The sequence below is a fragment of the Pseudochaenichthys georgianus genome, chromosome 22, assembly GCF_902827115.2.
Source record: "Pseudochaenichthys georgianus chromosome 22, fPseGeo1.2, whole genome shotgun sequence".
In the NCBI taxonomy this organism is placed as follows: domain Eukaryota; kingdom Metazoa; phylum Chordata; class Actinopteri; order Perciformes; family Channichthyidae; genus Pseudochaenichthys; species Pseudochaenichthys georgianus.
Genome location: NC_047524.1, coordinates 6334503 through 6345462, shown reverse-complemented (window position 1 = coordinate 6345462; position 10960 = coordinate 6334503). Strand labels below are relative to the sequence as shown.

Sequence of the window (10960 nt, the reverse complement as noted above, 5' to 3'; positions counted from 1 at the left end):
TTGTTTTTGAAGGATTGTTCATTTAATCGTATGGCTTGGATGTTTATTTCATTATACTGGCAGTTAAGGTGTTTCTATTATTGTCCCAACCCATGTACATCATTTGATGCAGGCTAAATCATTTAAACACCTCCTTGTAAAATTGTAAGCTATATTTTAAACTAAAACAAATGTTTAAACATTATTAAGAAATATGTATAGGCCTCTTAGATGTGTTTATATTGTAAAAACAAAAAATGGCAATGAGGAGAAACCGTGACTATTGTGGTAGGAAATCAAGATTCATATCTTTTTTTCACAGTTATTTTTTATTGCACGTTTTCTGACATTGTTTCATTATGCAGGTGTTACTCATAAAACATAACAATGCACCATATGATCACAGCTGAGCACCAAAGCTGAGCACCAAAGTCAATTTATTTTCTGAGTACAACCCAGTTAAGAAAAATCCCCACATTTGCGATGTCATTTTTATCACTTCATTGCTTCAAACATAATCACAAAACCATATTACAATCTTGATTATTAATCCAGATGAACCTGACAGATTATGCTTCGCAGTTTGAAATATTTGCAATGCTTGTCTACCCAAGTCTGGATCGCGAGTCCATATCAATACATTTATTTGGCAGTTATGTTCAGAAAACGATCTGTCTTTTCTCCACTGGCCTTTTCTACTGTTCTCCTTCCACCTGCTTGATGTCAAAGATCATCAAAACAGCCATGTCAGTGGACTCTCCCGATGTGGCGGCCAGTTTCAGTGGTTGGAGCCCGTTTCCACTGAAAACCTCTCCCTCCCAGACTCTGCTCTTATTCATTTTCAGATCAGTTCGCGTCTCTCCCATCATGCTCACCCTCTGGGCTCCGGGGACCCTCACTCTGAAGCGGACCCACGTGGCGGGCTCCAGCAGGCCCACGCGAGGCTCAAAGAGCACGCAGCCTTTTCGCCAGGCGGAGTAGACGCAGGGGAACGGAGGCCCCGGTTGAACACAGCTGTTCCTCAGAACAAAGTCACACATGGGGCTGAAATCTCCACCAGGGGTGGTCTTAGCATACAGGGCCAGCCGATACACCCCTGCATCAGGCAGGCTGGCGCTCACCGTCACCTTGCTGTCTGTGAACGTGCAGAAGACGTGCCGTGAAAGTGGGATGGCTGCTGTTTGGTTCTCCTCCCTGCTGAGCACTGTGTGAAGCTCGAGGTCCCGCTGGTTGTGGAAGGTGATGTTACATTTGCCCTGCTGGGTACTCAGCAGCGCGGTTGTGTGGCTGAATTTGGACAGCCCCGCCTCTATTGTGCGGGACCCCGGGCCGCATGCCGAGCCCAGGTTAGGAGGGTAGAGCTCATCCCGACTCACCACCTTCCCTTTGCAGTGCAACAGGAAGTTTGCAGCATTCTGAAACTTGACCTCTGTTTTCTCATAGTCTCGCACAAACACTGAGAGTCGGTAGAAGCCACGTAACGGGCACATGACGTGACAGGTCAGGACATCCGGTTGTATCTGAGTTGCCACGCAGCGCTTAGCTACAGCAGCTTCCAGCGCCGGGTGGACCAGCTCACACAGCAACATCAGAGGCCTGGAACTCTTTAATGTCAAAACAAAGACACCTTCCTCCACCTCAGCCGCCTTGCTGTCCTGGCTGCTGCCTGCAACGCCCAGAGATCCTGCAACCGACTGCAGGCCCCAAGACAGGAAGGGGTTCTCTGGGATCTCCTCCATGGCCCTGGGGACCGGACACTCCACTGTGAAGGAGCAGACCCAAACCAGATGCGTGGTGGCTATTTCAGGTCGGGCAAACACCTTCACGTCATACACGCCGGTTGCAGGCGGCAGGAGCTTCAGCTTCATGCTCCGATGGGAAACCGTTAGAAGGCCATAGGAGGAGTTGCTGGACTCTTTCTGCTCCGAAACTCCACTATGGAGAAAGTCCTGGTGCTGTGTCATCTCATAGGTAAAGGTCGTTGGCCTGGGGAAGCCTATTGACACGTTTGCTTCGCCATCATCTAAGAAGGAAATCAGAGATTATATTTAGGACCATTTCTCTTGGTCCTAGAGAGACTGGTAGGTATTGGTTGGTCAAATTAAAATGTCATCGCCTCAGTTCCTTTCAAAGAAGCAAAGACTAACAAAAGCTAATACTATGCATTGAATATAACTTGGTGCAAACAATTGTTTAAAAATAGGAGGATTAATAAAATGCATCCCCAGAGAAATCCCGAGAACTGACCGGTGACGATGTGAGAGTGATGAGGCTGGATCAGCCTGAGCCCCGTGGTGAAGAAAGCTGAGGTCTTGAAGACCCTCCTCCCAAACTCCTCCAGGGGGATGGGCGTGTCCAGGAGCTGCCATCGCTGCTCATCGGGGAAATGCGACTCTATGAACTCCTCGGGGTCCGTTAGGAAATAGAAATCATCAAACCTTGGAGGCAATAGATGGAGACAGCAGACTGGTTTGAGACTCAACTCGCTGCTGGTTTCGAGTGATTAAAAACAAACAAAAGAGCAAACTCCAGAAAGAAAATGATGCTAATTGCTAAAATGTGGCTTTTAAATTCCAGTTTAGGTCCCTGGTCCCTTTTCAAACCTTTTAACGAAGCTTTCATGTTCCATGTCTACTCTTCCTGCTCCCCAACAGGCGTCCAATAGGAACCACTGTCCGTCCAGAAGCACAGAGTTCCACAGGTGATCAGATTTCACATTCTCCAGGCTCTGGCCCTGAAGGTACCCGATGCCCTTACTGTGGCCCGGGACTTCTAGGCACTCGATGCCAACCTCTCTGGAAACACAAACCAAACAGAGCCTTTAGATTTAGATCCTGTGTCCTTAAACCCAAGTTCAACACTGTTATACATGCTGCTCATTAGTTATCTTAAACTCGGAAAGGACCAAGGATTAAGAATAGAGCACAATACTAAGTGACTGGAAGCACTACAACATAAATTGTTATATTGTTCATTGAGTTTCTCTGGATAATAATTTTGTCATAACCGCCCTTCAGCAATTGTAGAATGATTTTTTTTTCAGACAGCCATGTAAAAAATAAGATGAGTCACTAGTCTTTACAGATTATCCATTGTTGTGCCTTTTATCCGTGGGTATAGTCTAAGACCTTGAGGCCGTCTTCAGTATTTATGTAAAGGTCTAAGCGTGGCTGTGTTTACCTGCACATCTCTGAGCAGAGGCTGGAGTATCCGCAGCACACCCCCCGCCCGGCCGCTATCACCTCCTCCGGGGAGCTCAGTTTCTCCGAGCGCCCGAGGTACCCACTCACATCATACTCTAAAAAGACAACAATATTTTACTCCAAAATAACGGGGTACTGTAACACCAACTTGTATTACTATTTTTATTTTTGTATTTACTAATTACTTGCACTATTCTTTTCTGTTTTATTGTGTTGCACTGTTGGAGGAGCCTGTGACCTAAGATTGTCATCGTCATAACACCGTATGTTCGTATGACCAACACATGCCTTGAACCTTGAACCAACCCTAGGACTCTCATGATAACTATGTGTGTTGGACTACACCAAGAAATGATTGCGGTCGTCAACCAATCAGGGATACTTTATGGGGTGAATGTTACTTGTATATGTACAGTAAGCGCGTACAGGGGTTGTAAACACTGGAAAAGCCCTATATACTGTAAATGCAGTCCATTAACTAATTGCCCCATGTTCTTTTAAGACCATTTAATCCCACTGATTTAACGATATTGTGATGGCACAACCTTTCAAAGAACAATGCACTTCTATTTTTAAGAATATTTAGACATTGGAATCTGAATGTGAAAAATATGAAATACCTCAATAAATTAATTGCTTTATTAAATAAGATGTGCAATTTATGTTCAATTCCCAAGTTGTATAATAGTCAGGAAAGACTGGCTGGTGACTCTGGTTTCACGTTGGCCTAAATGTGTGGGACATTCGTGTGGAAACAAAGACAAAGGGTTATAACGAGGTCAGCAAACCTGATCAATTTAATGTTCATGTATCATAATCCCTCTCTCCAATATTGATGGATTAAATACCATAAATGTTACAACGTGGTGTATTACACAACAGTAGGATTTATATGCAATTATGTATAGTTCAGTGAAATACCCACCGATGTTGTGGCACAGCCAGACCCAGATGGCACGAAGCCGCTCCAACTCATTCCTGGCTCCTTGTGTGATGCTCCGCACTATCGTCTTCACATCATACACACACTTCTCCTTCAGCTGCAACGCACACAGCACATATCTACTGTTAGATACAATACTATTATAAAGGTTAATATCATTCATCTAAAGATTCTTTATGTTTTCAAACTTGTATGTGAACCAATGCCACATTAAGTTGTTTTTCTCATCATCTTACTGTATCATCCTATTTTCCAGCATTGTTCAATGTCATTGAGGGCATCGAACAATGCAGGGCTACTCATCCAGGCTCGAGGATGTAAGTGCTGCCTGAGAGCTGCACTGTTTGGTATGGTTTCATTGCAGCGGATGATTAGATGTGATCATTTCTCAGTGCTTTTCCTTCAGTGCCCAGGAACCAAAAGACCCATCTCTGTTGTGGATTTGCTTTGGAGTATTTCATTAGCTTCGGTTCAGTTTTTATCCTGCTGCAAATGTTCTCTTATTTAAAAGTATAGGTTACCCACACATCAAGAATACATATTTTTCCTCTTACAACTAGTGCTATTTTTTATCTAGATTTGTTCTGGTGTGAGTATTAGAAATATCAGCAGTAGAGATTTCTGCGTTTCCTTATAAATATAGAGGAAGCACATTCAGCTTTTGGTGTTCAAAGCTCCAAGAAATACAAAAATAACAAAAACTCACACTCAACTTACAGAAATTACTTGGTTACTGAAGATAATACACAGTCCTTGTTGTGAGCAGTTTTCTCTCCTTTCTACTTCGGTAGAAAGAAAAATAATGCCTCCATACAAGTCTTCACAAAAGGTACCTTGAGGTCAACATTTCTGAAAATAAACATCGATGTTTTTTCAAATGTATGTTTTTTAGTACAAAGACTTTTATTTCGCATAATAAATAGCACTAAAGCTCAGAGGATAAGAATGTATTTTGGAGTTAACTGTCGCTTTAAGTATGGTTAAGTGAGAGGAACTAACTTCAATGCTGTGTGTAGCTTAACAGGATGAGGTTACATATTCAGTTTGTACTGAAAAGGAGTGAATGGCAAGTTGAATTCCCCCTTTCCATGCTATAAACCCCAAGATGTTCTGTGTGAGTATCATCACCTCTACTCCTGCTCTGATGACATGTGAGTTGACCCTGTTGAAGACCTCCGAGTTGGTGAAGAGGTCCTTTCGACGCCTCCTCTTCCCCCCCGTCACAGTGCACGGTGTCGCCCTCTGTCCCGGGTGTGCTTTAGTTTTCAGGTGCCTGTATTCCTCCACCTCAGTCCTCACCGCACTCTTCTTCACCACAGTGATGGTCCTGGCTGCGCTCTCTGAGGACAGCTGCCTCTTTGCAGCAGGGCGCTGATCTTCACTCTCAACCGTGAATTTCTCAAAAACACTACGCCTGGAGAACACAGCACTCTTGGAAGCTTTAGCACAGACCAGGACCTGGGCAGGTGCCGTGTCTCCAGCAGGAGGAGACTTTGGACTCTCCTTAGCCTGGTTCTCATTATGCACCAGAGCTCCTATAACGGCAACAGAGCCTACTTTGCTTAGGATTCGATTCGCCTGGAGGTCAGAAAGCTCCAGGACCTTCACCTGTACACATCCCTTCTGCGTCAACTCATCTTGCTGAGAAAGGCGTGCAGCACAGGAGAAAGGGAAGGAGAACTTCTGGATTGCAACTTTAGCTGACATTATGCTGGAAGCATGGCGTCCTTATCAAAGAGAAGGTGGATACAAATTAAAAGACAGTAGTTATTCTCTTTTTGAGATATTTTTAGTTAATGTTTCTAATCCTGTGAGCATGGAGGGTTTCAGCCCCTTGTTAATATCTTACAAAAGAAACACGGTAGCTGTGGGCAAAATCCATAACTCGATCACACATTCTGTACTGAGTGAAGCAGAAAGTATATCTATACAGTACATGCTATGTTCGACAGTGATGAATTGGCAATTAAATCATGTCTATTCATGACCAGAAATAAACGCAAAGGTTGGATTCATTATTCACTGTCACAGCTAACGACGCAAAGAAAGTCAAACACCAGATTAATATGACCTTATAACTTCCTGTATGTGATGAACCTGCCGATTGATGTCCGTACTCAACATGTCTGAAAAACGAGCGACATGTGTGACCAAATTGCTCAACATATTTTGACTGAACCTTGCTGATCTGTGGAAAAATTGTCAATTATTATGAACCGTCAGCAGGTTAGCACAGTGGAGACGTCAACCGTCCAGACCGATGACCCAGATGGTTGGCAAGATCTGCCCAGCTTAAGTGTCCTTCAGCCTGCAACTCAGTGCTATCAGAGCTGCGGCTGACCTTTGAACTTCCTGGAGTGCGACCAAAGTGAAGAATTGGGAGGGATGAAACCCTCTTTAATGGTCACACATGCAGAGCACACAGCACACACAGTGACATTTGTTCTCTGCATTTAACCCATCCTAGTACCAGGAGTCCAATACTAGGAGCAGTGGTATCACCTCTTTTGAAAAAAATATTAATTATCTTGTTTTTTGGACTGATTTCGCTACAAATACTTCATTCGAATAAATCCAAAATCTAGATTTATGTCAGATTTACACCAAAGTGAAAGCAGTTGAACCCGGTCTAGATGTAACTGTCGCTACACCTCAAAAAGGCTTTTACTCACCCTGAGAGGATCTAAAATGCCTGCTGGATGTTTGCTGAGTGTCGGGAGAGATGTTTCCACTGTGTGTTGTCAGTGGTCCCCAGTATCAGGGGAGGCTTATATACCCTCGCAGTGGCCTGCCAGGACAGGCCCCAGAATAACAGGCCTAAAAATACTACAAAGCAGTTAAGACCAGCCAATAGAGTAAGCCCCAACTGAGGAGTGTGACGTCTGTGAGTGTGTATTTGTAAGTGTGTGGTGTGTTGTACATACATTAGGATATTCATTGCACACACATCGCATTATATCTGATCACACAAGCAAGTGCAACATTTTGAATGTGTTTGTGCAAGGTTTTGAATGTCAGCATGTGTACATATGGATTGTAAGTGTGTGTGTTGATGAGCAGTTGGGAAGTTCGGTTTGTGGGCATGTGTTGGGTGTGATGGAGAGGTCAAATTCAGCGAAGAGTCTTCCTGGCATCTGAAAACACCCGCCTCAACATGAAATGCAAACTCAGCCGCCCATGTTTCTGTCACACACCATTTACTTCATACCATTATGACGATATTCATAGTTTTTGTTACTTACTGCCATTTCTAAACACTAGGGTTTTATAACCCAACAATAAAAAACAGCTAAAACGTTTAAATACATATTGAAATGCAATCTCGGGTAAATTGATCAACTTCAAAGAAAAGACCAAAAATATAATATTCTATCTTTATCATAGGTGTTGCTTTTATTCATAAATACTGCAGAAAGTAAAACAGTCCTTGAACCCAGCTTCTGTCAAGTTGAACCAGCAAAGACATTGAGAAAAGGAGGGGAAGTTGTTGGGTGATCACCCCAAAGATACGGTGTTACATAACACCGCCATATGTTGGTGTTGATGTTGACGCATGGGCACGGTGGAGGGACAGCCACCTCCGCCGGTGGTGGATCCTGAGCCCGCTGACTATGAGACCACAGAGTCATAATGCCATCTGGAACAGCTGTCTGCCAAGGAATCTCGCTCAGGCTTATTAGGGAAAGCAGAGGAGCAGGGGGGGGGGGTTCACTCCAATTCAGAGGGAGGGAACACTGAGGGGAGATGAGAAGCACTGATATGCCAGTGAAATGAAATGGAAATCACTGCAGGCTGAAAAGGAGGAATGTTAATGTGCTTTCAGGCAATAGTGAATTTCGTGCAGTGAGAAAATATGGACTTCAGTCCCTTTTGGGTTTGTGAGCTTGAGCGGGTTTCTGCTACAAAGTCAGCAAATCTGTGTTCTATTTACCCATCAGCAGGCCCGGTTCTACGGGGGTGCATAAGGGTGCATTGCACCCTCAGTTGAGTCTTTATGCACCGTCATTTGAAAAATTAAAAGTGAAAAAAAAAAAAAAAAGTGGGAAAAAAAAATCTAAAGTAAAAGATATTACATATATAATAACAATAATAATAATTGTAGTAATAATAACAATATTAAGAAGAATATAGTCAATGATGGACATCATAAAATGGTTAAAACAACCAGCTCTTATCGCCAGCAGTAACACTGCATCTACTGCAGGTAATAACAGTTCAGATCATGGGGACATTACGTTACCCGCGGCCACTGTCTTGGACACTAACGTCCTCCCGCCCGACTCGCCGGCTTTGCCCGCCTCGCCCACGGAGGCGGAGCAGCCGCAGCCGTCTTCGTTGCCCCAAACACCGCCACCCCTCGGCGGCCCGCAAGTGCCAGAGGACCTCGGCAAAACAGAGCCTGCCCAGGTATATTAAAAAAAGTACCCAACTCGCCTGTACAGTGGGGTAAGGCGCTCATTTTGAAGCTCATGGTTTAAAAACAGAGATTGGCTGGAATATTCATGTAAAAAAGATGCCATCTTCTGCTATGCATGTAGACATTTCGGTTCAAGTAGGCCTATCAGATGCCTTCACCACAACTGTACCAGAGTACCAACCGCTGTCTCCTGGTACTCATCTGAGTAACTCACTCACTAAAAATGAAATACTATATGACAGTAAAACAAGAATACAGTTTAAAAGGGGAGTGATTTGTAAAATATCCATAAAGAACAAGTAAATCTGATTACAGTTCTGTTTCATCTGGGTGTTGAGATGTATCCATAGATCTCTTCATTTTGCTCTCAAAGTGCACCAGATTGATGCTTTTAACTTCAATATTAAAAAAAAAATCTTCCCGGGGGAGCATGACCCCGGACCCCCTAGAGGAGGTGAGGACCCCCCTAGAGGGTGTTAAGTCCACTCCCCACTTATAAAAATAGCGCTTTACCACTGCACCCTCTCTAATCTCAGATGCACCCTGAGTCATTTTGTTCTGGAACCGGGCCTGCCCATCAGACAAATATGGATTCACTGTCAATGTGATTTCTTTATTTTTGAGCATTTATATTATTTAAAAATGGTGTGTTTTCAGTACAGTAGTCATACACATCCAAAACATTGTTCCTGAGAGTGTGCAGCACTATAATAACTTACAAATTGTTTACAGTGTGTACTAAGTACTGTAATTTAACAGATACAATTTCACTCAGTCTGAATTTTTTTCAGAGGAAAAATTGTAATCTCAATGAGTCTTTTACCTGGTTAAATATAGGATATATATATAAGAGGCTGATGAAATCATATAAAAGCAAGTAAGTGGATCTTGAGTGAAAGGCTTTTTTTTAGAATGTACGTTCCTACTGATCCTATTTAGATTTATGCTTATTTATTTTGCAATCTGGACTGTACACAAGACATTCAAAGCCATTAAAAATGTTTCACAAGCAAATGTCATTGAAGAGCAATAGAGGAAATGAATCGAAGGCATGAGGATGAATAAGATCAAAAACGTTTAAAAAATGTGGGTTGATCGTGAGGTGTGTGCAGCATGCTTTATCCACCTTTACCAAGTTTGCCTTTCTGACTGGAGGCACAACAACCTGTTTCCTTGAGATCTAAGGGACCAACTGGGTTTATATTCTTCAATCATAATCACAAACATATTTTGGCCTTCGGCTGTTGTGTATAAAGTAGCAGAAGCGCTTTACAATGATTATATAACTAACTTGGAGCTGGTGTAATGTTCTCGTCATTCTTGGTTCTCTGTATTGTAGCAGCAGAAGTCAAAATGTGTTGCAGTTGTCTTTTTGAGAAGATCAAGAATAAGAGCGCGTTGCACACTGCTGGAGATGAAGGCATGCATGAGTTTCTTTAAATCTCACGTACACAAGACCTTTGATTCTTATTGCTATTTTTGGATAAAGCCGATTTAGTCATTACTGTGGCAGTGCTGTGTTGATGCAGCAGCTGGAGTTCAGTCTGAGTCCAACAAAGAGATTACAAACGTAGACTTGTGATGTGAAGTGTGAAATCAGTGGATGATCAAAGGGTTTACTCCCACCTACAGATACAAATACATTTTTTATCAGATAAAGTCCCTGGGATACAACCTTTGTAGAAGTGTGTTTTTTCATAAAGGTGTTCTGTATAAAGCACATCTAACTCGGGGTGCTTTGCATTAAAAAATGAAAGCACCCATGAGAGTACTCAAACTTTCCACAGCTGGTGCATGCAGCTTAAAAACATCCCAATTTGGACAGCTGGCCTCTGTAATAATGGATGGGTAATACATTTCAATTGTAATACTTTGTTTTCAAACAATCACAAATGGTAAACATACCTTTTAGGTTGTATAATAGTTAATCAATCGCTAAGTCAAATAACATCTTATTAAAAATAATTGAAATGCTGAGTTAGGCTTATAATGTGCCAGCTGCTTATTTAAACGTTTAACATCAATTACAGGTACAGTATATCCGTAATTTAACACTTTTAATTGTAGATGAAACTGTGTATAAGAAGTTGTAAAGTGGTACAAACTACCTACCTACCTACTTACCTTGTTGTATAGGCTAAATAAGGATTTGTTTTTACCATTTAAAAGAAAAACTCATAGCATACAGTTTACTTTTACCTGCACACGTTACTGCTGCTATGCAAAGCAGCTGGTGGCAGGTGTCACTTCTAATAGCTGTTAATCCTTCATTAAACTAATATCTACGCATCCTCTCAGCTGCTCTAACAGTTTGGGACAGGTTTGGACAAGTCAGAGGTCTCGTGCATGCAGCGCGCGGTGGGCGTGGTCGCTGGTTCAGGCACTCTGCAGGCACGTGCTGTCAGCAACACCTGATGA

At 42.7% G+C, this 10960-nt stretch overlaps 1 protein-coding gene across 1 annotated transcript; it reads right to left on the bottom strand.

Moving 5' to 3' along the window:
- Positions 1 to 301: 301 nt before the first annotated feature.
- On the bottom strand, positions 302 to 6851 carry ky (kyphoscoliosis peptidase). Its single transcript, XM_034110953.1, has 7 exons — positions 6798 to 6851; positions 5254 to 5852; positions 4108 to 4222; positions 3160 to 3277; positions 2583 to 2774; positions 2227 to 2417; positions 302 to 2002 (listed from the first exon to the last, which is right to left on the bottom strand). Exons 2-7 carry the CDS (start codon positions 5830 to 5832, stop codon positions 675 to 677), a joined length of 2523 nt encoding a protein of 840 aa, XP_033966844.1. The 5' UTR covers positions 5833 to 5852; positions 6798 to 6851; the 3' UTR covers positions 302 to 674.
- Between the last annotated feature and the right edge of the window lie 4109 nt (positions 6852 to 10960).